Source organism: Leptopilina boulardi, unplaced genomic scaffold (genome assembly GCF_019393585.1).
Source record: "Leptopilina boulardi isolate dan_hultmark-lab unplaced genomic scaffold, ZJU_Lbou_2.1 LbouV2_110, whole genome shotgun sequence".
In the NCBI taxonomy this organism is placed as follows: Eukaryota; Metazoa; Arthropoda; class Insecta; order Hymenoptera; family Figitidae; genus Leptopilina; species Leptopilina boulardi.
In genome coordinates this window covers 1-27,909 of record NW_026137653.1, presented here as the reverse complement: position 1 = coordinate 27,909, position 27,909 = coordinate 1, and the positions used below count along the sequence as shown (strand labels likewise).

General features: G+C 26.8%; 3 protein-coding genes across 6 annotated transcripts; 1 reads left to right on the top strand and 2 right to left on the bottom strand.

Annotated features, from left to right (window-relative positions):
* Positions 1–419: 419 nt before the first annotated feature.
* On the top strand, positions 420–26,247 carry LOC127277560 (3-phosphoinositide-dependent protein kinase 1-like). 2 transcript variants are annotated; one of them, XM_051298793.1, is made up of 4 exons: positions 420–530; positions 5,230–5,258; positions 20,235–20,480; positions 22,753–26,247. In XM_051298793.1, the coding sequence occupies exons 3-4, from the start codon at positions 20,304–20,306 to the stop codon at positions 24,178–24,180; spliced, it is 1,605 nt and encodes a 534-aa protein (XP_051154750.1). In that variant the 5' UTR covers positions 420–530; positions 5,230–5,258; positions 20,235–20,303; the 3' UTR covers positions 24,181–26,247. The 2 variants fall into 2 exon arrangements, with proteins under 2 accessions (XP_051154750.1, XP_051154742.1); XM_051298785.1 differs by lacking the exons at positions 420–530; positions 5,230–5,258 and adding an exon at positions 16,581–16,830.
* Positions 541–7,946, bottom strand: LOC127277567 (uncharacterized). 2 transcript variants are annotated; one of them, XM_051298817.1, is made up of 4 exons: positions 7,882–7,946; positions 1,815–1,995; positions 1,600–1,692; positions 541–1,530 (listed from the first exon to the last, which is right to left on the bottom strand). In XM_051298817.1, exons 2-4 carry the CDS (start codon positions 1,878–1,880, stop codon positions 1,204–1,206), a joined length of 486 nt encoding a protein of 161 aa, XP_051154774.1. In that variant the 5' UTR covers positions 1,881–1,995; positions 7,882–7,946; the 3' UTR covers positions 541–1,203. The 2 variants fall into 2 exon arrangements, with proteins under 2 accessions (XP_051154774.1, XP_051154765.1); XM_051298808.1 differs by lacking the exon at positions 7,882–7,946 and adding an exon at positions 2,120–2,452.
* LOC127277577 (aprataxin) lies at positions 17,716–27,846 on the bottom strand. 2 transcript variants are annotated; one of them, XM_051298836.1, is made up of 3 exons: positions 27,416–27,846; positions 27,166–27,299; positions 17,716–17,898 (listed from the first exon to the last, which is right to left on the bottom strand). In XM_051298836.1, the coding sequence occupies exons 1-3, from the start codon at positions 27,739–27,741 to the stop codon at positions 17,795–17,797; spliced, it is 564 nt and encodes a 187-aa protein (XP_051154793.1). In that variant the 5' UTR covers positions 27,742–27,846; the 3' UTR covers positions 17,716–17,794. The 2 variants fall into 2 exon arrangements, with proteins under 2 accessions (XP_051154793.1, XP_051154785.1); XM_051298828.1 differs by lacking the exon at positions 17,716–17,898 and adding an exon at positions 25,814–27,079 and having other exon boundaries at positions 27,416–27,845.
* Between the last annotated feature and the right edge of the window lie 63 nt (positions 27,847–27,909).

Genomic DNA, 27,909 nt, shown 5'->3' with positions numbered 1-27,909 from the left:
CGTTTTAAACGTTTAATAACGTAAAAATAAGTTTAATATAATATTTCACTTTATTTGTTTAATACAAATTTTTTTGTTAATGATTTTTCATCACAATACAAAATTTTAAATATTTGAAATTTAAAAATTTTCCCGCTTTAAAATTAAACGTCATAAGAAACAGGGATGGGAAGCTAAGGCACTATTGATCGCCGTCAAACTTGGGTGTAGAAAAAATGAAAATAAAGAAATTCTTTTTATATAATTTTAAAAATTTATCTAGTTTTAATAACATATGTAATATGATTTTACTTTACGTAGAATATATTACAAGATCTCATAATCGAACAAATTCGATTAAATTCTAAATTTGTTACAGTGCGCTGTGAACGGACCTTAAGTAATCGTAGAAGTCTGACGTGACGTTCACGTCAAGTCAAAGACTCACAGACAGCAGTCACAGTGTGAGTCACAGATTAATCAAGTCATTTTAGGTTATATTAGTGTCATGACGTAAAAGAACAAATTCAAACGAGTTCAATTGTTTCTCGGTAAGTAAAATCTTTCTTGATTTTTCACTTTTTTTATGCTAATAAATGTTTGTCAATTATGTTTTACATGAAAATAAGACAAGTGACAGTGCAATGTGAACACTGGAAAAATTTACATAACTTAATGTTTGATTTTTTTCGTTTTTTTTCCCAATTGTTTACTGTTTTTGAAAAACGTGATTTTTACAATGACAATAAAAAAAAACGTATTACTACTTTTGAAACGTAATTTTAAGTTTAATTTTTGTCATTTCTTTATTGTACATTGCGCAGACGTCCGTAATTGATAGTTTTTGACGTCACTGCAGACTTATCACATGTTCAGTTATAATCAAATCTTTTAGTGACGTCATGTATTGATGACGTCTTGTATTTTATCTTCTTACTAGTAAATTTTATAGCTTCAATATAAATTCATTCTTACAAATAATATTTGCTAATAAACTTCTATCTAATATATAACTCCTGTCATTTTATTTCTACATATCAAAAGTAAAATGAGTTAAATGATTATTTTCTTTTTTTTTCAAAAAGTAAATCTTTTGGGTAAAAAACAATTTTCGAGTGTATAGTAACATTTTTTTTTTTTATAGACAAAAGTGGGAGTTTATTTTGTCTGTATATATAAAAAAAAGAGTATTTTGTAAGTAAAAAAAAAAAAATTGTGTAATTTTTAACATTTAACACTAGGCCAACTTGCTTGTTTAATATTTCGGTATTTGACGCAATCGTCCATGAATTGACCATTTCCAAATGGTAACTGAATAATATTTATCTCATATCCTGAATTAACAAATATTGCATTCATTGATGGAATATGTAACTTATTTATTAATTCGTCATTCTGAAATGCTCCAGTAATTGGATTTGGACCACCACAACGTGTTTTTGCAAGAATGCAGGCAGTTGTGTTGACAAAAATTTTTGCTAAATGAATTTCAATATTTGTGATTGTTGTTATTTGCATTTGACGAATTGCTTCATTAATACATTTACCAATCTGCAAATTGTTTTGAATTAAATCTTTTAGAAAAATTACAAAAATTAATAATTATCGAAAATACATTACCAGTGAATTTTTATTAACTTGTCGAACACATTCTAAAAACGAGCAATAAATTACTGGAGAATTTGATGTGAAATTTGTGTTTTTAGTTGCATTCTACAAAAAAAAAAGTTAACAGTTTTCATATTTTCTAATATTAAATAATTTATAAACTTTTTTTTAATTTGATTTAAATTTAAAATTTAGTTTTTTTTTTAATAATATTGTTTTTAACTTACTTTTAAATACATTTGGCAATGACCATAATTTGTATTGTTGAGATAACTGTCTGCACATTTAGTCATTGACAATAATTGATTATTTGCTCTAAAGAAACAACCAGAACACGCATCACGTTTAATAGTATTACTTCCTTGTGATTCATTACATAATTGATTAAGAAGTTGAATAGTTTTCACACTAAAATTTCAGAAAATATAGGTATATATTTTTTTTTATTAAATAAATGCCGAAATTAGCTTATTAGTGTTGAATAAAAATTTTATTTTCTTTATATTTGCGCTTTTAAATTATATAAACGTACTTGCTAACACTATTTAACATTTTTGAAAATCCATCATACACTAATCCCTCATTATAGCTCATAATAATAATGAAAAAGAGTAATAAAAAAATTAACAACGTCATTCTCGTTAAATATTATTTTCACAATGTGTTGAAATAGAATCAATTCCAAGTTTTTATACATCAGAGATACCAATCATAGATCACGTACCTGCCAGGTATGTGTACACTTGGATATTTTTTTTTTTTTTAAATTGATGTAAAAAAGATGCAAATTACTCGGCTGGCAACGTGACATAAATATCTTCAATTTCATTGCCCTTTTACAAACAATGTTTATTTCTTGTACGCACTTTTTTTTTTAGTCGGGGAAAATATTGCATAACACTAAATAATAGTACTATATATATGTATATATATATGGTAGATTAATCCGTTCCTGTTACATACTCATCATTTTTAGTATCATTTATTGTATATGTGTGTTTAGGATGCACTGACCTAATTATTTTGAACTGTGATTATTTTGATATTTAATTCATATATACATAGAGGAAACGACCTGAATACGAAATGCCAAATCTTTTTTCATATATAGGAAATTTGCACAAAATCTGTTAAGCGCGCGAATTAAAAGATTAGTAGGTCACTTTTAAAAGGGGATTAAAATATTTAAGCTTTCTCGTTTTTTTTTTATAAACAATATTACAAATAAACAAACAAAATTAAAATTCGTAAAGAATGTGATATTTTGTCCCCCTCCCCCACCCTCCTTCCGTGAAAGTGAGTTTCTAATTACGAAAATCATTAAAGTATATAGGAACATGTAAACACCAACATGAAAGTTATTAAAACTTTTTATAATAAGGAAATTTTAAAAAGTGTCCTAGAATTTTAAATAAAGAAAATTTAAAAATTTTAATTTATTTAATATTTAAAAATAGTTTTTCTAAAATAACTAAAGAAATTATAAATATTTTTTTCTTATATCCAGAGAAATTAATATAGTGAAACCCACGTATATTAACAAAGGAAAATTTTTTTTTAAATTAAAATATAAAAACTTACCGACCTACAAATCTACCTTACCGACTGATGGTAAAACAGGGGTTTTAAAATAAAAATATAAAAAAATTACCGACACAGAAATCTACCTTGCCGACTGATGGTAATTTTTTTGAAAAATATATATAAAATTATTGTCATAGAAATCTACCCTACCGACTGATGGTAAAACAATTTTTTGGAAAATAAAAATATAAAAAATTACCGACACAGAAATCTACCTTACCGACTGATAATACAACAGTTTTCAAAAAATTAAAATGTCGATAATTTTTTATATTTTCATTTTTTCAAAAAACTGTTTTACCATCAGTCGGTAAGGTAGATTCCTATCTCGGTAATTTTCATAGTTAAATTTTTCAAAAAGAATAACATCAGTCGGTAAGGTAGATTTCTATACCAATAATCTTTATATTTTCATTTTTAAAAAACTGTTTTACCATCAGTCGGTAGGGTAGATTTCTATGTCGGTTATTTTTATATTTTAATTTTTCAAAAAATTACCATCATTCGGTAAGGTAGATTTCTATACCAATAATTTTTATATCTTAATTTAAAAAACTGTTTTACCATCAGTCGGTAAGGTAGATTCCTATCTCGGTAATTTTTATAGTTAAATTTTTCAAAAAGAATACAATCAGTCGGTAAGGTAGATTTCTATACCAATAATTTTTATATTTTATTTTTTTAAAACTTTCTTACCATCAGTCGGTAAGGTAGATTTCTATGTCGGTAATTTTTTTATATTTTCATTTTTCAAAAAAAATGTTTTACCATCAGTCAGTAAGGTCGATTTCTAGGTCAGTAATTTTTTATATTTCAATTTTTCAAAAAAAGAATTACCATCAGTCGGCAATGTAGATTTTTGTGCCGGTTACCACCTTTATTGGACCCACATAATTAGGATTAGGAGAAGAAATAGGAGAAATATGACAATTTTGTATATTAAAGCCCAATTTCTTATATAGGCTATTATCTTTAGAAATCCGTTGTTTATTTATTATTTAATTTACCATTTACTAACTTTGAATAAAAATACAAAATCAAACTAGGCCAAAGATTTTTATTTTTATATTTGAAATTTATAATTTATTTTTAGATGATCTATTTCTGGTTTCTATATTATTATGCTTTTTGCTTGTGTGTATATCATTTATGTTTGAATTTCAAACGTGTGACTACATAGGTATTTTGATTTTTAAATATTTCAAATTTTTGTTACGTATTTTTTTTTTTAAAACATACATAATATCTATTTTTAAAATCGTTTTTTCTTTTAACGATATTTATATAAATAGTAATTTATTGAAAATTTAAATAAATATATTTATTTGCAATTTAAATAGAAATAAATATAAAAAAATTTTAATGTATTTAATTTAATTGTTATTTAAAAATAAATAAATATTAAAAAATTATTTTCTAAATTTGTTATAGATTACGGCCTTTGCGAAATGATCTTAGATTCCTTCAAGGTTTTCTTATATAGATATATATGTTTGCTATAAAGGTCTATTTAAACATTTTTTAAAATATTAAGAAATTATAAACTAAAAAATTGACACGTAGTTTTATAAATTTTGATTCTTATATTAGAAAAAGGAGAAAATAAATTATTTGTTAGTGATAAATATGATTAAAAGTATAAGATATATAAAGAGGGATAAATTGTACCTATATCGATCGCCCTAGTTGGTATATGCACTTAGAGTATGCAACCCTAGAAGCGTATGCAGTGTCTAGGTTAGTTTTCCTTCTTGCACTATTTACAGCGCGTATTTTCTATATATAAATACAATTCACGTGATTTTTTTAAACATTAATTGTAATTTTCTTTTAATTACTTTTAAGAAAACAGAATTTATTCAATATACTTTTCATTTTTATTACATAATTTTTATATAATATATATATATATATATATAATATTATTTAATTATTAATATTTATTTAATAATTGTCTACATAAATAAAAAGTATATAAATAGAAAGGAATTTTTCACACATAAAAAAACATGTGATCTATACATGTGTCTAATCTTATTTTACTTTCTTTTGTTGTAGATTCTTCAGGAACGTTCTTCACACTTCAGGTAAAGTTATTAAAATATTGTCATTATTCATGAGAAAACATGAAAGTAGAGAAGACCTTTCATTCACAAAACCAATTTTCTTTCTCTCGAATTGAAAAATGAAAATAGGCACAAATTAGCATAAAATAAAATAGACCCAAGTCCGGAAGAAGGTCGTGTCTACATCGAAACGTGTTGCCCTATTTTACTTATATTTTAATTTATCTTTTTTTCCTTTAAAAAAATATATTTATATGAATGGGAAAGTGATATTAAAGGCCTTCTACTTTCATTTCATTTATACAAACAATTTTATTGTCGTTAGTAAATTTTCGAAATTTGCAATAATATTATTTAAATTCTATTTTTCCTAAATTTTTCTCTATTAAAATAGAAAAATTATCATTAATTATAGTAAATAAAATTTTTAAATGAACATTAAAATATGTTTCTAAAATGTTTAAATAATTCTAAAGTTGATTTCCGATCCACTATAGCGATGTGCCGTTATGAGACCGCATTCTTTCGAGTCTTGCATGCGCAACGCCAGGCAGATTGTTACATCCCTGTTTTTTTTTTTTTTTTTTTTTGTCTTTTTTAAATTCCTCGAGTGATTGTTGTTTTTAATAGTTTTTGATTATTGTTAAAAATCATTCTATTGAATCATTTTTCTCTAGTAAATTACAGATAAACAAGTTCAATAACGTAAAGTCATCCAGTTAAGATACAATATATAATAATATATATATACATATAGATTTAACCAAGTATTTCTTAGTGATAATTTCTGTTATATGTGTCACGCAATTTTCTAGGAAAAACAGATGAAGAAAACAATTTGTTACGATCAGTCATTCTGTTCTCAATTTAAATTGTTGTAATGCTACTTGGTCCTGAGACAAATAAATAAACGTGTGAGTGTGTATATATATATATAACATCCGCTTGCTATATATATATATATATGCATGTACACGATATTTATCTTGGCTAAGAGAAAGTCGACAGACTATCTCAGACTATCTCGCGACAGCAAAATGTATTACGACACTAATAACTATGACGTCAAAGGGCTGCAATGGCCTTTTTTAATTTACATTTTACAATTTTTTTTCCATACATATGAAAAACAAATACTTTTGTTGACATTTTTTTTTTTAATTTTTTTTATCTTATTTACACTGAAAATAACCATTTGCCGAAATAATGAAAATAAAACCATCAAAATCAATTTTCGAGATAAGATTAGTCAATTAAGTGACAAATAAGTGACTTTGAATTCAAAAATGTTGTATTATTTATTACGACGTATTTCAAGAAAATATTTTTAAATATACTTATCAATAATGATATTGGATTTTTAGATTTTTATTCTAAATTTTTTTTTTATTACAGAAAATTTTTGAATAAAATTAAGAAATTAAATTAATTATTAATTATTTTGAAATTAGAATATTCTTTAAATTTTTATATTTAATTAGAATTTAGATTATAAAATTATTTGATTGGCGCAAATATTTGTATGGCAGATATATAGGTTTTTTTTTATGTGAAAATTTAATAATAGTTTTCAGATGAAATTCGAAAATATGCATTTTCCCGCGCAAAAAATTAATTCGTTAATATATCAAAAATTTAACTGCGGTATTTCCAAGATTTTTCACTTCGTGAAAGCCAGACATATTTCACACGAAATTGACCCACACGTGTATATACTTAAATGCTTACACATCTTCTTTGTAACCAGAAACTTGCATAGTTACATACTAACTGTAAAACTGTATGCCGGAAGTTTTTCATTATTTAGAATTTTTATGCTGATCACGCTGTGAACGCGTTATTTTCTCGTTTCATTTTTTTTTTTTTTTTTATTATACATAATTTGTTTTGTTATTATACATAATCAACTTATATTTGTTTTGATTTACTCAGAAATCTTTTTTCGTTTATCGTTTTTTTGCGAATAATATATACATAAAAAAAATATTTATTCAATTCTTTAAAAAAAGAGTGAAAAATAATTTTTTCATTTAGATAAAACGAATTAATTCTAAGACGTAGTTAAAATCAATGCCAATTTTTTGATTGTAAATAAATTGCGAATAATAGATTTAATTTGTATTCAAAGAAGTGAAAAAAAAAATGATATTCTAAATGAACGATATTTCTTGGAAGGTCCTTTGCTAATTTGAGAGCTGTGTGTTTTGGTGCATTTATAAAGGCATCTGACTCACATGCATGTGACTACACGGAACTGATTTCAGGTCAATGATGTTGAGCAGTAAGATTTCGAAAGCAGATAGTTGCAAGAAATCTATATTGTAAACATCACGTGTCCTATAGCCATATTGCACTTCGCAAATTCGTAATGCATAATATTATAATGTCCGAATTAGATAACAAAAAAAAAAATAATAATAATATATTTTCGTGCGGCGATTCTAAAAATACGACAAAAAAAAAAAATTGCAATTTTTCTAAAAATTATTCATAGGCATTTTAACTAAAAGGAATTATAAAATATCAGTTACTATTATATTTTTCGTGGTATATATATAAATGAAAAGAAAATTCTTATTCCACGTGCCGCGGCTTGGCGCCGACTGTGTTGAGTAGTCATTGAAGATATATTCTGCGCGTTTACCGTTTGCTTATTTTGAAGCCAACGAGGGATCGAGTTCACGAAGTCTAGACAGTTTCTAAGATATCACCCACTAAACTATAAAGATAAACTGTGCACACACAATGTAATGTAGAGTATATCTTGATTATAAAAATCATATACTGAATATCAAAGTAATTTTACCGAATTAAATGAGATATAAATAAAATTTAAAAAAAAAAAAAAAAAAATTATAGGCACTTTTTGAATTGTCAACGCACTACAATACAGAGTGTGTGGCACTCCCTCGCGCCTCCTCGACTTCGCTATAGCGTAGGTGTGCACTTTCGTTTAAGGCAAACTAAACTTGTATTTACATAATTGCAAGTTTTACACACATTTTATAGCTCATTTTTTGTGACATTTAAAGCAAGAATTCTATTCCGTTCGTTTGGATATATATTTGATGATATAGTTTTCAATTAATATCACTGAAAAAAAAAAAAATTGATTCAAATACTCGATTACTTGCACAGAAAATTATAAGGTACTCTCTAAATCTGAATTAGTATAAATGTTTACTAATTTAAATTAGTGACTCACTTTTTGCTTTAGAATTAGTTAAATTTTACTAATTCAAATTAGTAAACTTTTTAACTAATTCAGATTTAGAGAGTATTAAAATAAGCTGCAACGCTTATTATTTTAATCCAATTTTTGCTTATTTTAATACACGGAAAAAAATGAGTTTGCTATTATATGGATAGCTAATTTTTAGCTACAGTAGCTAATATTTAGCTGTTACAGCAAACTATTTTAACTATAGTAGCTAATTTTTAGCTGTATTAGCTAACGAAAATTGCTGTCCATATAATAACAAATAGGGTTAGCTAAAATAGCTAAATTTTAGCTAATATGGCTAACTTTTTTTCTCCGTGTACCAAAATGGATTAAAATAAGCAAAATTGGATTAAAATAATAAGCGTTGCAGCTTATTTTAATGCCTTTTAATTTTCTATGTGACTATTATCAAATAAATATTTCAAATAATTATTATGATGATATGTGATGAAGAAAGGGACTAGAAGCAAAAAATTATATTTTGAAATGAAAATACAGAAAGAGGATTAATTCTTAATGCGTTTAAGTTTTTATTATATCTAAAATAATCAATAAAAACTGATTTTAATGTTACAGAAATGAAAAGAAATTTTTAAAGGTAAAAAAGGTTGTAAACATAACCTATATAATTCGTTTGTTTCTAAGGTCCCTTTCTTTGCGATGCGCCACATATTTGTATTAAATACAGAAATTATTGTTTCAAATACAAATAAAAATAAAAAATTATTTAGTTCAAGTAAATATTTATTTAATAGTCAACAATCAGAAAAAAATTCGTTTGAAGCAACCAAATTTTGGTTAAATCAACAAAATAAATGCATTGATATTAACCAAACATTTGGTTGCATAAACCAAACGTTTATTTAGCTCAATTTTTTTCTTTGTTCAAAAAATTTATTAAAATAAACCAAACAGTTATTTAGATCAAATAAATATTTATTTGAATTAAACAAATTTTATTTGAACTAACCAGAAAATTGGGTAAATATAAAAAAATGGTACATTTGGTTCAAACATATCTTTTTTCTGAGTGAAGTAGAGTATATTTGAATCAAATAAATTTTTTTTCAGTGTAATAAAAATGATTATAGTTTCTTGTTCCTCCTTTACACTCAGAGAAATGGTATATTTGTCTCCAAGCCTATTAACTTATTTATTTGTTGCAAATATATTTTATTTTCTTCCTTACTATATTTTATTTCATTGAAATTTAAAATTTATTTGAGCCAAAGAAAAATTTATTTCTGAAAAAAATTTTTATTTACGCCAAATAAATAAGTTAGTAGGCTCTGAGACAAATATACGTTTATTTAATTCAAATATATTTTATTTGGTTCAAATAAATCATTTCTCTGGGTGTACACAAAGAAATGTTTTATTTGAACCAAATATACACAGAAAATTAAAAGGCATTAAAATAAGCTGCTATTATTTTAATCCAATTTTGCTTATTTTAATCCATTTTGGTATTAAAATAAGCAAAATTGGATTAAAATAAGATTCATTGCAGCTTATTTTAATGCCTTTTAATTTTCTATGTATATTTGAATTAAGTAAACGTATATTTGTCTCACAGCCTACTCTATAGCCTATTTATTTGGCGTATAAATAAAATTTTTTATTTAAATCAAATAAAAATTTATTTAAATCAAATATTTATTAGGCTCTGAGACCATTTTTTCTCGGTGTTAAAATAAAATTTGAACAATTTTCGTTGGAGAATTTTGCTATAGTATGAAAAGGGAATGTTTGTTGTATTTGATTCACTACTGAATATATATCTAAAATATAAGTTAGAATCGAGTTTCGAGGCTCTGTTGAACTAGTTTTCTGTTGAGTAGCACAAGGTTGTACCTGCGCGTCGTTTAGTGTGTATATATGTATATATATATATACGCTAAGAAGTCTAAAATAGAATAACTTTTTTTTTTCGCCATGTTGAAATAATTGTTTTCTGTGTATGTTTTTTGCACTAGTAGAAAATTATATGTGTGGGAATTTTTTTTTTGTCGAGTGGCTCCGGTTTATATATATATATATATATATGTATGAGAGAGGGAAAAAAAAAGAAAGGCAAAAGAGGGCAGTAGACTCTTGTTTGGTGCAGAAAAAAAAGCAAATTAAAGGAAGACAGGAGAAAGAAGCAGGAGGTTTGTTCGACGCGACCCAGCGCAACATCTGCTGGGTGTAATAACACCTGCCTCGGTCGCGTGCTCTGATCTTTAATGTTGAGGCTGCAAGGGGTTAAGATATAATTCTATTTCTTTACCTGAAGCATTTGAAAAACGAAAGTTAACGATTGAAAATTATATAATGCAATATATTTTTGCAATTTTTATTTTTTTGCAATGAAAAAAAAAAAAAGTTTATATATAAATATATATCAGATCTTTTATAAATATAGAAAAATATGCCACTTCTGAAATCTGTGAATGCGGCTCTTGTGAATCATACTCGCAGACAATTGCAACACACATTGGGTAAACGAGGACGAAAGTACACTGACTTTATAGTGAAAGTTTTGCATCTAAATATTCAAGAATTTTAGAATTCGCTATACTCTAGACACTTGGTTTAAATTAACTAGATTTAAATCCGGATTAAAAGTATAGACGTGTTTTATTTTTGTTGTTTTGTTATGTCTGTTTCTCTGAGATGTGTACGTGCTGATGACATATGGACTATATATAAACTTGATTGGAAATTTTGTTTTTTTTCTTTTCTTTTTTTTAATGATATAATCGTGGAAATTTCACAGTTATTTTTTATTCTTTATTTTAAAATACTTTTAATGACATAATTATGTAATATTATTCTTAAAAAATTAGTAAAAATTTGTCCTTTTTTTAAATTAGTTAAAATTATTACTAATTCTGAGTTTTACACTGACGTGTTTGTTTTTGATTTTTTTGGGAAAAATTTTTGTGTCATGTTTTTTTCGAACTTCTTTCATTTGTTTATTTATTCTAAAACCTACATAATGCATTTGGTTTACACACATAAGGCTCCTATAATAACATATTGAGACACTATTTATTTATAACTATACTTACTCATACTATATATAGTTTCTTTTCATATTATTTGTCAGTTTATAGAAATTTAAAAAAAGAAATGAAAGTATATACTCTGAAAAAAATTAATTTGATTCAAATAATCGCGGTTACTTCACACTAAAAAATAATACTTACTTTCAGTTCACTTTTGACTAAAACCGTTAACATTAGAAACATTTTTACTGAATTTCAGCCTTGAGTGTATGATTTTAAGCCCTAAAATTGACTTAATCTAGTTTTAAGATTAAAATTACACTAGTTTTAAGGCATTTTGATTTTAAGATGTTAACGGTTTTAGTATTTGTTTTTTGTGTGTTGACTATTATCAAATAAATATTTAATTGACTCAAATAATAATTATTTGAGATGGTATTTGTTTAAAATACAGTTCAAATAAAATTTATTTAATTCAAATAAAAATTATTTGCTTCAAGTAAATATTTATTTTATAATAGTCAAGTAGAGTATTTAAATCAAATAAATTTTTTTCAGTATTAATAAACCTATTTATATAAATTCAAAATTTAAATTCAAATTTTAAATTCAAAATTCAAATTGAAAATTCAAAATTCAAAAAAAGATTAAAATTATACCAAAGACGGTGCGGTTGGAATAAAAAATAATAAATAAAAAAAAATAGCGATAGTAATAGTACAACCTGCATCTAAATTTAAAGCAAGCGTATAATAAAAAAAAATGTGGAAACGATGAGATATAAAAGGATGACTATATACTTGAAAGATATAGCGTGTGCAGTAAAAAAAACTATGCAGCCGGCGCATCTTCGAGCAGGTGCTGGTCAAAAGCCACCTTTATGCATCTGCCAACAGTTCATTGGACTTTTAAAGTCATAAAAGAACAACATAAATTTAATCTCCTTTTTTTTTATTTATACATTTGCCATTTTCAGAACACCATATTGTGTGTGTGAAAAAAAATTTTCAAAGAGATTAAAAAAAAAGAAAATATAATTATTTTTAAAAAATCTTAATTATTTTAAATTCAATTTTTAAATTATTGTAGAACTTGTTCGGTAAATATTAAGGTATTAAGGTATTCGAAAAAAAAAAATATATATATATATGGGCTTATATATATTCGCAAAGATTTATGTCGCAGACGGTCATCCATTGCTCTTGGCCTGGTTCCCAGACCCAACGGTTTGAGAATCAACACACCATTAGTTGATTATGAAATAATTTGTCAATATTTTTATAAAACGATATGGTGGTGTATTATTGGCACAAAAGACATTTTTCACTATTTAGAAAAAAAAAATTAAAATTTAGAAATATGGGTCTATTTTAAAAATTTCATACGGGTGTATTTTATTTGAAAATAAATTTTTCCTCATATGTATATAAAAATAGCTGAATAGGTGTATTATACTCTTTATTAGGTATACTTTAAAACGTGTGTACTATATTAAAGACGTCATACAAAACACCCCCACCAAAATTTTCACTTGAGGAAAGTTCGTCACGAGCCTCGATGACGTGAATATCGTCATAGTGACGGTGGTATGCGCATTAAAAGCTCCACTAGAATTATTTACCAAACTTATTACACCTGCAATTATTGATTTTATACCGATACACGATGATGATAACAATGACATAAATATTCCATATAGAATCGTTATTGACGAACATTTCCTAAATCGTCATAGTGATTGTGCGATTGTTACTTTTTTTTCCAACTATTATTAATTCTTATTTTATAAACTTTAATATTTCATCCGGCCTTGATATAAAATATGTAAGTGTTTCTTCAACGATTTTTTTTTTTTGAAAATTTATTATAGATTTAAAAAAAATTAATTTTAGTCTAGAAATTAAACGTAACATATTTAAAGATATCTGAATTTTTGGTTTATTATTTTATTAATACGAAAAAATTATAAATAAAAGTTTATTAATAATAATATTATAAGTAGGTTGAACTAAAATATGTTGTCCTAAATGGAAATTAACGAGGCACGTGTACTTGTTTTGGCCTACTGCGTGTATATGTATATATATATATATATATATATATTCAAGTGCGATTCAATGCGACTGAAAATTGATGTTACGTATTCCGTTACGTGTACAATTTTTACGTAAGTGAATACATTCTACAGACAGAAAAGTTGAAAGAAAAAAAAATGTTATGTGTTTTCTTCTTTATTCATAACAAAAACAGATAAAAAAAAGAAGAAGATATATTTTATTAACAAAAAAATATTTTTAATCAATGTTTATTAGAAAGATGAAAAACTATATTGAATTTTTAAATGATAATTTCAAGATTTTGCTTGTCACTATTAGTCCAGGCAAATAAAATTCTGCTTTTCATATATGTAGTATATTGTCACTTTTGTATTTGAGATAAAAGATAAGTTTACGATTTAGTAAAACAAATGAGGAATAACGAGAAATAAATAAAATCAAATAATAAAGGAATAAATGAAGAATAAGGAAAATCTTCAATAGTGGTCATTCTTGATAGATATACAATAAATGGGGTTATCTAGGTTATTTACAACCTTTTTTTTAAAAAAAAAAAAAAAAAGAAAAAACCTTCTTTTGTTACCTTGAAATTTTCCAAGAACATACGTCACCAATTAACATCTGACAATGTAATAAAATATTTAACTTATGTTCCGTTAACAATTATCTTTTTTTTATAACTATAGGGGAAAAAGAAAAAGCAATTTTTACTACTTTCAGAGTAAAACGGAAACTGTCCGAAGTTTCTGCGCCTTTCTGGCAATTTTTACTCCAAAAATAGTGAAATTTATTTCAGAAATAGTAAAAATTACTACGGAAACAGTAAAATTTACTGTACAGAAATAGTCAATTTTACTATTTTTGGAGTAAAAGTTGTCCAGGGATGCGCAGAAACGTCGGACAGTTTCAGTTTTACGCTGAAAGTATAATAAAAATTACTTTTTCTTTTTTTCCGTGATACAATAAAAAGTATTCATTCAAAAATACATGGAAAAAAAGAAAAAGCAATTTTTACTACTTTTGGAGTAAAACGAGAACTGTTCGAAGTTTCTGCGCATTTCTGGCAATTTTTACTGCAAAAAATAGTGAAATTTATTCCAGAAATAGTAAAAATTGCTACCGAAACAGTAAAATTTACTTTAAAGAAATAATCAATTTTACTATTTTTGGAGTAAAAGTTGCCAAAAAAGCGCAGAAATTTCGGACAGTTTCCGTTTTACTCCGAAAGTAGTAAAAATTGTTTTTTCTTTTTTTTTCGTGTATTTTTTAATGAATACTTTTTATTGTATCACGGAAAAAAAGAAAAAGTAATTTTTACTACTTTTGGAGTAAAACGGGAACTGTCCGAAATTTCTGCGCATCTCTGGGCAACTTTTACTCCAAAAATAGTAAAATTGACTATTTCTGTATAGTAAATTTTACTGTTTCCTTAGCAATTTTTACCATTTCTAGAAAAAATTTTACTATTTTTGTAGTAAAAATTGCTAGAAATGCGCAGAAACTTCGGATAGTTTCCGTTTTACTCCGAAAGTAGTAAAAATTGTTTTTTCTTTTTTTTCGTGTATTTTTGAATAAATACTTTTTATTGTATCACGGAAAAAAAGAAAAAGCAATTTTTACTACTTTCGGAGTAAAACGGGAACTGTCCGAAGTTTCTGCGCATTTCTAGCAATTTTTACCACAAAAATAATAAAATTTTTTCTAGAAATGGTAAAAATTGCTAAGGAAACAGTAAAAATTACTATACAGAAATAGTCAATTTTACTATTTTTGTAGTAAAAATTGTCAGAAATGCGCAGAAATTTCAGACAGTTTCCGTTTTACTCCTATAATTTAGTAAAAATTACTTTCTTTTCGTGTACTATCTCTTTTTTTAGAAATTTCTTCTATTTCCAAATATTATATAATTTCTTCATTAACAAGTGTTTTTCTAAAAAAAAAAAAGCTATTTTGAACAAATCTTTATATAAATTATAGATAATGATTAGAGAAATTCCATTGTAAATGGGAACCTTCCACAATAATTATGCTTTTTAACATGTATTTATTATTGCGACAACACAACGGATCTTGAAATGGACTTTGTCTTTTGAACGTAAACAAGATACAAATTATTTACGTCTAACAAGATTAAAATTTGTGAGTTGCAGGAAAAATAGCTGCGTCTATTTTTATTATTTTTTTTTTTTCAGCAGAACTGTTTTTTCCATTAACTGTGGAAATGTAAATGTTTATTTAATGGATCTCTGGTTACTGTGAAAATGTATTTTTTTTTTCAATTTCTTCTAAAATTTCATAATTCCAAGTTTTATTCATCTATTTGAAATTTCGTGAATATTTTTGTTTTTCAAGTTTTTTTTTGACCTATTTGTGATATATTTTCTTTTTTTTTTTGATACGACATTTGTTGCACTTTCATATGGCAAATTCAACCTTGTTCGCAGCCTTTACGTCATCAATGGAATTTGTCCATAATAAACAAATAGAATGCCTACCGTGTTATTCATTCTTATTTGAGAGTGTATTTCCCCCACGTTTGTTTCCTCCAACAGTTGTAATTCCCCTGCAGTATCTCGTATTTTCTCCTTCTGCAGGAGGAGTGAAACGCATGCGCATTTCATAGCCAGACAGTTCCACATTCTACCCCTCTATTGACCGATAAAAAAAAAATGAAAAAAAAAATAAAATAAATGCCAAATGGTGTACCTTAATTCCTAGAATTTATATATGAAAATTGCCCTCTTTATTGAAAATTAGCAAAAAAAAAGACCAAATCGAATATTTTCGCGCCTTTTTCCTTTTCATCAAAAATCATCAAAAATTAAATTTTTTTTTTTTTAATTCTACTATAACAGTGTTGAAACTTTTAGTTGTTTACTTTTGATTTATAGACGAGGAGATAATATATTATTATGAATGTAGAACTTTGGTGGGAATGGTGGCTTGTGTGTTGTAAAAAGGAAGGGGACGTCTACTGCTCAGGTCTGAAAGAGAGATGATGGTGGGGATAAAGCGCGGGTTAGTAGCCGGGATACATTGTGTTTCGTGCGTCTGTTTGATTCAGTAAGCGAACGAACCATCTTAATAGTTGCATGTGTGTATTTTTGTTCTTAAAAATCAGCGTCGTGTATTGGACCCCCTAAAAAAAGCAAGAAGCTTTGTGATTTAAAAAACAAAATTCGTTTGCAAATATTTGTTTTTTGTTTTTTTTTTTTTTGTTCTAAATAAAAACAGTGTGGCTTTAAACAGTCAAACTGGATTCCAACAAACAGTATATGTCGCGATTACATCGCGAGTACAAGAGGCTTAAGAAGTTATTCAAGGTAAGGAAAAGTGCCGCTATATAATACCATTTTTAGTTTGGTTGATGATGATGAAGAAAGTGGGTGTTTAATAACAAGGCGAAAGGGTGTGGTGTATTTAATATTTGTGATATTTGTAAATATTTTCTAAAATAGAATTTTATTTTATCAATTAGATTGTATTTATATTTGTTGGATAAAGAATTTTCATAATTGAAAAATAGTTTAATAACAATTTTCCATCAACGTCCTTGTAATTTCATTTTTCCCTCCTCTCCGATTATATCGAAGGTTTTTGAACTTCATATAGGATAGGGTGAGGTCGGCATTCCTCGCTTGCGATTCATGAAGCTTACCGCCATTCCTAGTTTATATCATTTAAAACTGGAATTTAAGATGATTTTCCCCCTTTTTTTTAAAATAAGATTTGAGACTTGAATGATTATATTTTTTGCTCGAGTCTCAATCTGTAATTTTTGACTGGGACATGTTACATATATGTTACATGAGACATATTCCTGTTTTTTTTTTTTAGTCTGCGAGTTTTGAGATATGAATCATATGCATGAACTAAATTTGTAGTACAATTGCTTTACTAATTAATGAATGAGTGAGAGGCATGAGATGCACAAGACTAAAATTAGAATAGACATTGGAATGCCACTGGTATCCGTAGGATATACCGGGTGAGCGGAATATTGTCTGGAGCGATGAATGGTCGTAGTAAAACAATAGTATATGTTACACTCCTATGTTTATAAAAATAAACATAAAAATGATAACAAAATTTATATTCTCAACTCGTAAATAATTATTAGTAGCATTTTAAATAAAAAAAAAAAAAATTTTTCAAACTGATGTTCGATATATATTCTTGTTTTTAAATGCTGCGGTGACTGAAAATACATTCATGTTTTGTTAGATAAAAAGAAGGGGGACAGAATAGATAAGCAACTTTAAACTTAAACTAAATATAAACGAACAATCACGAAGTAAGACGGCGGCTTCTCCTTCTCGGGCAAATGTTCCACGAGGTCGACGGCCTAACACGCATCGTTGATGCCATGGAGTCGGCTTGCCGTTCGTTTTCTAAAGGAGAGTTTACAATGTAATTCAAGGAAACATTTATATATATATATATATATAAATTTTTTATTGAATATTTATTTTATTTACTATATTCAAGTACGTTTATCGTTCAACAAGGCCACCCACGTGTACAAGTTTTATTTTGTTAAATATTTGTTATTGCGTCAAAACTACTAGTCTGGAGAATTGAATTAAATATACACATAATAATGAATTAATAAATTGAACATACAGAATTAATTAAAAACTGAATTTTAATTTTGAATTCGAAAAAAAGAAAAATAAGTGGAAATATTTATAATTAAAATATTTGAAATAAGTTTTAGTTATTTTAGAGCGATTTCACGATAAATACATTTTATCAATGGGAAATTGCAGTGTATACTGCGTATACAAGTTGTGATAGTGCGTCATTATAGATTGGTATGTGGGATATTACGCCTTTACTCATTGACTGCAAACGCCCTAAGGATTATTTTACAAAGCCTAATATATATATATATAGCGAAATACGTAGTTGAAAAGGCAATATTCAAGGCACTATAAATAGAATTTTATTTATTTTTTATGTAACAAAACCAATAACCATTTTTTTCCCCCTTTTTTGTATATAATTGAAATACGTTTAATAGTTATTGGAAACGTATTAAACAATATTTTCCATTTTCTTTGAATTTACTATTTTTAAAGAGAACATTCTTTTTCGTTTTGCTTCTTTGCTTTATAAATTTTCTAATACAAAGTAAAATTTTATTTTAAGATGCACTTGAAATTGAAACTTTTAATTGAGTACCAATTTTACTAGTTTCACAGAAAATTAAAAGGCATTAAAATAAGCTGCAACGCTTCTTATTTTAATCCAATTTTGCTTATTTTAATACCAAAATGGATTAAAATAAGAAAAATTGTATTAAAATAAGAAGCGTTGCAGCTTATTTTAATGCCTTTTAATTTTCTGTGTTGTCCTAAATTTGAAAATCTATAATACAAAACATAAAAATAATTGTTTGTCCAAGTACTTGTTTTGAAAACAAAATATCTTATTATAGTCTCATTAATGTATTTTTATTATAAAACCAACTGTATATTAGCCAATTAAAGATGCATGTATTAAATCAATTTTCTAGACTGTGGTAATGAGATTTTAATTGAATTATTATTGCTATCATTAAAATTGAAAATATAGTGTTTTTGTTACTTGTTTGTTTCACTTTGTTTTGTCATTCTATTTCGATTTCTCTTTTCCACATATATGAAACATAATTTTCACTCCTTTATACGGTGTTAACATTACGATTTTTATATAAAAATGTTGTTTACATTTCTCTCTCTTTCTCTTTGTCGCGAAACCGCTTTTGAAGATTTGACACTGCAGATATTATTTTCGTATATAAATATAAACACATATTAGGTAATATCATGTTTCATTAATCACTTTGACTATAAATAAAACTTGGTATAATCAGTTTTTATATGATTTCTTCATACCAAATATAGCTGACACAATTTCTTAGCCATGAGCTCAACGAGAAAGAGTATATATGTGAAATGCAGTTTTTTTTATAATTGATGAAAATTAAGATAAAACCTCGTTAAAAGTGAATTTAAAAATATTATTATTGGAAATAATTAGAGGAATAATCTTTTCAACTAACAATCGTAATAAATGCAGTATGAACAACATAGTTGAATAATCGGTTTTGTATTTTCAAATGCACTGATTGTTGTATTATTAAAAATTCTTGGTATTATATACAGTTGAAATGAAAAAGAGTAATTTCAAAAGTATTTCAAGTTTCCTTTTGCCCCACAGCTGTTGCTAGGCCAATAACGCGTAAACAAGACCCACGAGGCCGTTGCCTGATACCTCTTAGCTTATCCTCTTCTCTGTCTTTGTCGCACGTTTTGCGATTACAAAGCCGGAAGTAAGTAAATGTCGCGACGTTACAAGCAAGCAGGTTGTTTATCATTTTATTATTATATATATATATATTTATAATAATAAAACACGTTTTTCGTGTATTTTCAATTTTTTTTTTTTTCCCTAAAACATTATCTTTTGGTTCTATTTTTCAGATATCCTCTATCCTTATCTGATTCTCATGAAGTTATTAACATTCCAAGATTATTTTTTTCGGGTTTATTTATTTTTTATTATTTCTTTCAATGACGTCAATTGTTTCGGTAAATTTTATTTATTTTAGGAAACCATTTTTTCCTGCGGCTTATCTAATTTCAAAACTAGAATTTAATAGATGACATCATTCCCATGGTTATTTTTTCGATTAATATTAAATAATTTGTATTGATAATTTTTTTTTTTTTTTTTGTTTCAGCGTGTGGCGAACCAGACGCTTACCGTTTCGCCACAACCGGCAGTAACGGTGGAGGGGCCGGTGTCTAAAATGTCTCCACCGACGAACGATGTTACGAATGGGGTGATAGCGCCTCCAAGTAACCTTACACCCCGGATTCCATCGACAACGAATCCGGCTTTAACGTCCATCAATCCTCCCACCCACAAGCGCTCCTCCACTGATTTTATCTTTGGCAAAGTGATAGGCGAAGGCAGCTTTTCTACCGTGAGTATATGTATATATTTATGTATTGCAAATATCTATAATCTCCATATAAATATTTTCAAATATAGTTAAAATTTTCATTTTATGAAATTTCATTTGTCATAATTATTTTTGAGTCAAATTTTTATTTATTAGAATTAATTTTGCAGAAGATTCATTAAATCGATTTTTTATAATACAGAATTTTTATTGGGTACACGGAAAAATAGAAAAATTAATTTTTACTACTTTCGGTGTAAAATGGGAACTGTCCGAAGTTTTTGCGCATCTCTGGACAACTTTTACTCCAAAAATAGTAAAATTTTGGCCAAGAAATAGTAAAATTTACTACTCTCTAAATCTGAATCAGTCATATTTTACTGATTAGGAGTAGAAATCTACTAATTGCCATAGCGAGAATTGAGCAACTGATAATTAGTTGAAATTTACTGATTCAATTAGTAAAATATCAATTACTGATTGAATCAGTAATATAAAATATATGGCGGCGGCCGCAAAAACTACTGATTTAATAGTTAATTCTAAAGGTTATGTTATATACAAATTACTGTTTCACTAATTATATTAGTAAATTTCAAAAAATAACTGAAACTTCAGTTAAAATGAAAAGTACTGATTGAATTAGTAAAATTTCTACTGATTCAGATTTAGATAGTACAGAAATAATCAATTTTACTATTTTTGGAGTAAAAGTTGCCCAGAGATGCGCAAAAACTTCGGACAGTTCCCGTTTTACTCTGAAAGTAGTAAAAATTAATTTTTCTTTTTTTTTGTGATACAATAAAAAGTATTCATTCAAAAATACACGGAAAAAAGGAAAAAGCAATTTTTACTACTTTTGGAGTAAAACGGAAACTGTTCGAAGTTTCTGCGCATTTCTGGCAATTTTTACTCCAAAAATATAGTGAAATTTATTCCAGAAATAATAATAAAATACAATAAAAAGTATTCATTAAAAAATACACGGAAAAAAAGAAAAAGCAATTTTTACTACTTTTGGAGTAAAACGGAAACTGTCCGAAGTTTCAGCGCATTTCTGGCAATTTTTACTCCAAAAATAGTGAAATTTATTCCAGAAATAGTAAAAATTGCTACCGAAACAGTAAAATTTACTTTACAGAAATAGTCAATTTTACTATTTTTGGAGTAAAAGTTGCCAAAAAAACGCAGAAACTTAGGACAGTTCCCGTTTTACTCCAAAAGTAGTAAAAATTGCTTTTTCTTTTTTTCCGTGTATTTTTGAATTAATACTTTTTATTGTATCATGGAAAAAAAAAGAAAAAGCAATTTTTACTACTTTTGGAGTAAAACGGGAACTGTCCGAAGTTTCTGCGCTTTTTTGGCAACTTTTTTTTCAATAGTAAAATTGACTATTTCTGTAAAGTAAATTTTACTGTTTCCGTAGCAATTTTTACTATTTCTGGAATAAATTTCACTATTTTTGGAGTAAAAATTGCCAAAAATGCGCAGAAACTTCGGACAGTTTCCGTTTTACTCCGAAAGTAGTAAAAATTACTTTTTCTTTTTTCCGTGTATTTTTTAATGAATACTTTTTATTGTATCACGGAAAAAAATAAAATGTAATTTTTACTACTTTTGGAGTAAAACGGGAACTGTCCGACGTTTCTGCGCATCTCTGAACAACTTTTACTCCAAAAATAGTAAAATTGACTATTTCTGTATAGTAAATTTTACTGTTTCCTTAGCAATTTTTACCATTTCTGGAATAAATTTCACTATTTTTTGGAGTAAAAATTGCCAGAAATGCGCAGAAACTTCATACAGTTTCCCGTTTTACTCTGAAAGTAGTAAAAATTAATTTTTCTTTTTTTCCATGTAGAATTTCGTTGCCATATAACCGATTTTTCATACTACAGAAATTTTACTTAACCGAAAAATCATTTTAAAGAATTTTTAATTGATAGAATATATATAGGCCTGAGCAGAATAGAAACGTAACCGGAATCGTAATTGCAAACATAACCGGAAGAATGAGTTAGAAAAAAGTAGATATATCGTTTGTCCTTCTCTAATTCATTATTCCGGTTACAGTTCTATTCTGCTTTGGCCTTATGTTCAAAATTGCAAAATGGCCGAACAAGAAATCGGCGCGATTTTCAAAATCAATCACAATTTTACGGATAATTTTTGATTGGTTCATTTTAAAAATCGCGCCAATTTGTTTGTTTGGCCATTTGTAATGGCAACTAATGATATTAGAACATATTTTTAAGTTTTTCTTTTTTTTTAAATTTGTTTCTTTAATTTTCAGGTCTACATTGCCAAGGACATTCATACGAATAAAGAATATGCAATTAAAGTATGCGAAAAGCGGCACATTATCAAGGAGAAAAAAACGGAATATGTGAAACGTGAAAAAGAGGTGCTCAACATGTTGGTAGGCGCAAAACATTCATTTGTACGTTTATTTTGTACATTTCAAGATCCAGAAAGATTATATTTTGTCTTGTCATACGCTAAAAATAGTGAACTATTACCCTATATCACCAAAGTTGGTTCATTCGATATTGAATGTACAAAATTTTATTCAGCCGAAATTCTTCGCGGTTTGGAATATCTTCATGGTTTAGGAATAATTCATCGTGACTTAAAGCCTGAAAATATTCTCCTCGATGAAAAAATGCATGTACTAATTACTGATTTTGGTAGTGCAAAAATTCTCAAAGACGATCCTGAAGTGTTACGACCATCCGGAACTGTTGATGAAGAACAACAACAACAAAGGAGGCAAAGAAGAAATTCATTTGTTGGTACAGCACAATACGTTTCACCTGAATTACTAACTGATAAAGTTGCATCTCGAGCGTCTGATCTTTGGGCACTTGGTTGTATTATTTATCAAATGGTAGCTGGTTTACCGCCATTTCGTTCGAGGAGTGAGTATTTAATTTTTCAACAAATATTAAAACTCGAATATGAAATACCCGATGGATTTTCGGAACTTGCAAAATCATTGGTTGGACAATTATTGGTACTTGATCCCACGCAAAGGTTGGGTGCACAAGATGAACATGGATCAGGTTATCCAAGTATTAGAGCGCATCCATTGTTTGATGGTATTGATTTTGAGACATTGCACGAGCAAAATCCACCGCCAATTTATCCTTATTTACCTGGTACATCGGAAAATGAGGAATTAAGATCACAATATCGTGTGCCCGATCATTTGGAACCTGGTCTTGATGATAAACAATTGACAAGATTATTGGGCTTAGGCATTACGGATGAAAGAAAATCACAGGAAAAATCTGAACCAGTGACAATTGTCGAAGAGCCGAAGAGAAAGAAAAGTGTTATCTCCGATTTATCAGATGAGGAAATGAAGAAATTATTAGATAAACAACGTGCATCAAATCAATGGCACAAGTTTGTTGATGAAAATCTTATATTGAAACAGGGTTTTGTCAATAAACGAAAAGGTTTATTTGCAAGAAGAAGAATGCTTTTGCTTACAACTGGACCACATTTATTTTATGTTGATCCAGTTAATATGGTGCTTAAAGGTGAAATACCATGGAGTCCTGAATTGAGGGTTGAACCGAAAAATTTCAAAATATTCTTCGTTCATACACCATGTAGAACATATTATCTAGAGGATTCTGAAGGATTTGCGTTACAATGGTGTGATGCTATTGAAGAAGTGAGGGTTCATAGTTACTCGCGGGAAAATGCATTGTAAAAATTAAAAAAAAACATAAATTGATGTCATTTTTGTGAAGAAACTGCATAATATCGCATTTACGACTTTCAGAATTCAAGTAGGTAGAAGTAGTGTCAATTTTTTTTTTTTTTTTTTTCAACAAAAAATGGTAGGTAAGAATTTAATCTAAGAGGCGACAATTAGGACCGTTATAAATTATTGTAGTTGAAATTAAGATGGACGATTATGTAATTTGTCTTTTTTTTTCATTTTCACAAAAAAAAAATGCGTATTCGTCCATATAGTGAATTTTGCAACTAGTAAATTATCATCATGTCGAGAGAACATGTAAATTCCTAAAAAAAAAGGGTTTTGGAAAAAACTGCCGTTTTTTCTAAAATCTAAATAGTTAACTAGTGGAACGTTAAAGAGTCGAGAATTTTTTTTTGTTTTTTTTTGTTTTTATGTCAATCGTGGGGGAAAAAAAACTGTACAAACAATTTATACAGAACAAAATAGGTAAACTAGTTTTGTAATAAGAATGATAATGAAAAATGCTGTGACGAATGCTCCTTTTATAGCTTTAATTTCATTTGCGAAGTGAGAATTTTGTCCAAATGCATTATTATACATTTCGCAATTTTTTTTCCATCGTCACTACATTTTTTTTTTTTGCGTTGATTTGTCTTTTTTGTACAGTGAAATTATTCGTATACTGGAATTCAAGTTTTTAAAAAAGAGGTTCACAACGAAATTAATATATAATATATAAAATTATTGCACGTGTGACACTCGTAAAGAAAAAAAAAAATATTACTCAGCAGAGTTTACGTTTAATATGAACTCGAAAAAAAAAATTCAAGTCAACTTTTTACATAAACTTATATTTTATATAGCAATTTTCTTTATTTTTTTTGATGTCACAATTTTTTATCATGTAATTTTTGTCATCTAAATATTTCATGTGGAATTCGCTAGTTTGGCATTTTTATTTAATATTATGAAAAGCAATTATTTCTCTTTCTCAATATTTATTAGTTTTGTTTTTTTTTTTATTATTAAATTGTGTTATTTTTATATTATGAAAATTTTGCTGCCACCACTGCGACTTGTTGAGTAATAAGATTGCCGTCATTAATATAGAAAACAAAAATAATTAAGTATCTCGCCTACACCCTTGAATTATTTTTTTTTTTTTTGTTATGTTAGAAAACATATTTACTCTCGTGTTTTTTTTTTTTTTGTCGTTTGTCTTTAAAGAAAAATTGTGTTCTGTTTATAAAAAATTGCGATTGAGTCACAACCAATCCTGTAATATATCTATTTGTACATTTTTTATACATAATATGTTACAACATAATTATATTATATATATGTATATGCTTATATGAATAATATACATAAATTCTTAGAACTGTGAATACTAGTTAGGCAAAAGTGTATTAATGTTACTTAGATCGATTAAACTCGTTGCAATCTTATGGTTGTGTGACTCGGTCGCAGTGGTTTTACAAATACGAAAGTCTAAATGGTTAATTGTATGTTTAATTAAATTAATTTATGTTTAATTTGTATCTCGCTCGCGCACACGCGCGTATAAAGACTTAAGGGAAAAGAAAGAATGATAAAACTGTTCGTTATGATAAAAATTGGAATTAAATTCGTAGAAATGTTCAAAATTTTTTTGCGAAAAAAAAAAAAAAAAAAAAAATTTGTCATTGTTCTCGATCTCAACAATTTGATCAAGATGACCGCTTTTGATTAGTTGTGTACAGAACGAGCGGATGAAATTCCAATTACCAATTCAAAAAAAAAAATCATCTTCTTATTCTCTTCTAGTTTAGATAGATTCATTATCATTTAGATTTATTGTAGTTTAACGAAATGTGTGGTGCGCGGGAGAGAACTTAATAGAATGATTAAAGAAAAGAGAAAAAGAAAAAGCGAACCCTCGAAAAAATATGCGAACCATTCTTTTTAATACTCTGACAAACTATATAAGACTGGTATTTTCGCTTTTACGACTGAATAGTACCTTGTTGTCTTCATTCGCAAAAGCTCTTGTTGTATAATTACTCATTAAAAAAAGAAAAAAAAAAAAAAAAACTTTAGAGTAAAAGAGAATGGTTCCTCAATCATTTAAAGAAAAATATTATTGAGATCTTTCTGTTTCGAGATCTCAAAAAAGTAACTTATTATAAAATAAAAATGTTTTCTTTAGATAGAAAATTATGAGAACAAATAACATTTTTTTTTTGTTTTTATTGTTCTTCTGATATGATATATCTGAAAAAAAAAATGTCAGTTTCTCATAATTTTTATACTCTACTGAATTTAAATAGGTTTTAGTCTATTTATGCACATATGTAGTTCTTTATTATAGAGATGAAAAATGAAACGTCATTTTTTTGATTTTTCAAATTTAATTTGAATCACTTTAGAAAAAAATGAAATATTTCAAAAAAAAAAAAAAAATTTCAAAGCGAAATCAAAGCTAATGTGAAAAACGCTTCGAATATTAATCGCAGTATTACTAAAATTACGTACGTACACATTTTACATTTACATACATAAAATTATATGTATGAAACATAACACAGAAGTAGTTCTACACTAACATGGAATTTATTTATATTAAATTTTTCGAAACATCAAATTTTGTTTTGTTTCTTATATTTACCTCACCTTGTTTTTTTAACTTAAATATACAGTAATCAATAATATTTTAAAAAAATAGGATTTAAAATTTACGATAAAAAAAAACATGCAGAAAAAATAAAAAATTAAGGAAAATGTTCTAAAATATGTCTTTTCAAGTTTGGCATATTCTTAGCTGAAAAATGACATTTATGACACTTAAGATCAGTCTTCAAGTGTTTTTTCATGATGTCTGAATTTATTTTAAGTTGACCTTCTTCTTGAATATTTTTACGTACTTCTGAAATATGATTATTAAATTACCCGTGTAATTTAATTATTTTTATAACCCAATTGAATAAAAAAAAAAAAAAAAAAGTTACTTACTTTGCGATGATAGAAAAAATGGCGTTGTAAATGAATTCCAATGCTGTTTTGTTTTCAAACAAGAATTATTGAAATCTGTGCTAATTACGTGCAAGTGAAGTCGTTGCATACTTGGAATTGCATGATAACCAATGCTGTAAAAAAAATATATAATTAAAAATAGGTTATTTATTAAAAGGTTAGGTTATTTATTTTTATAAATAAATTATTTAATTAACTAATAAATTAATTATAATATTGATTAACTTACATAAATTCAGAATCGTTATGTTTTTTGCTTATATTTTGACCAACTTCTTCCATGTGTTGCAAAAGATTTAAATTTTCCTTTTTAACATGAATAATAGATTTTATATCTTCTTTTGGAATAACTAGATAATGAAATTTTGCTTTTGGATATTTATCCTTAATAACGACAATTAGATCATCTTCTAGAACTTTTAACACCGGATCATTCATTGAATTTAACATCCCATGTGACCAATGGGCTTTTTTAACTTGAGATATTTCACTTTTTTCAGCTTCTGCATTTCTTTTCATTGTTGCAAATAATAGAGATAATGATAAACGTTTCATTCAATAAAGTTAATTAAAATAAAACACTTTTAACAATCACACTTTGACGGGCAGCGTGGTCGACAGGTATATGAGTTTTTAAATGGAGTGATGCAGACTGAAGTTGGGTACAGAATCGTCATTTACAGATTTCTACGTAAATTACAATTGTAAAGGTGCTTATATACC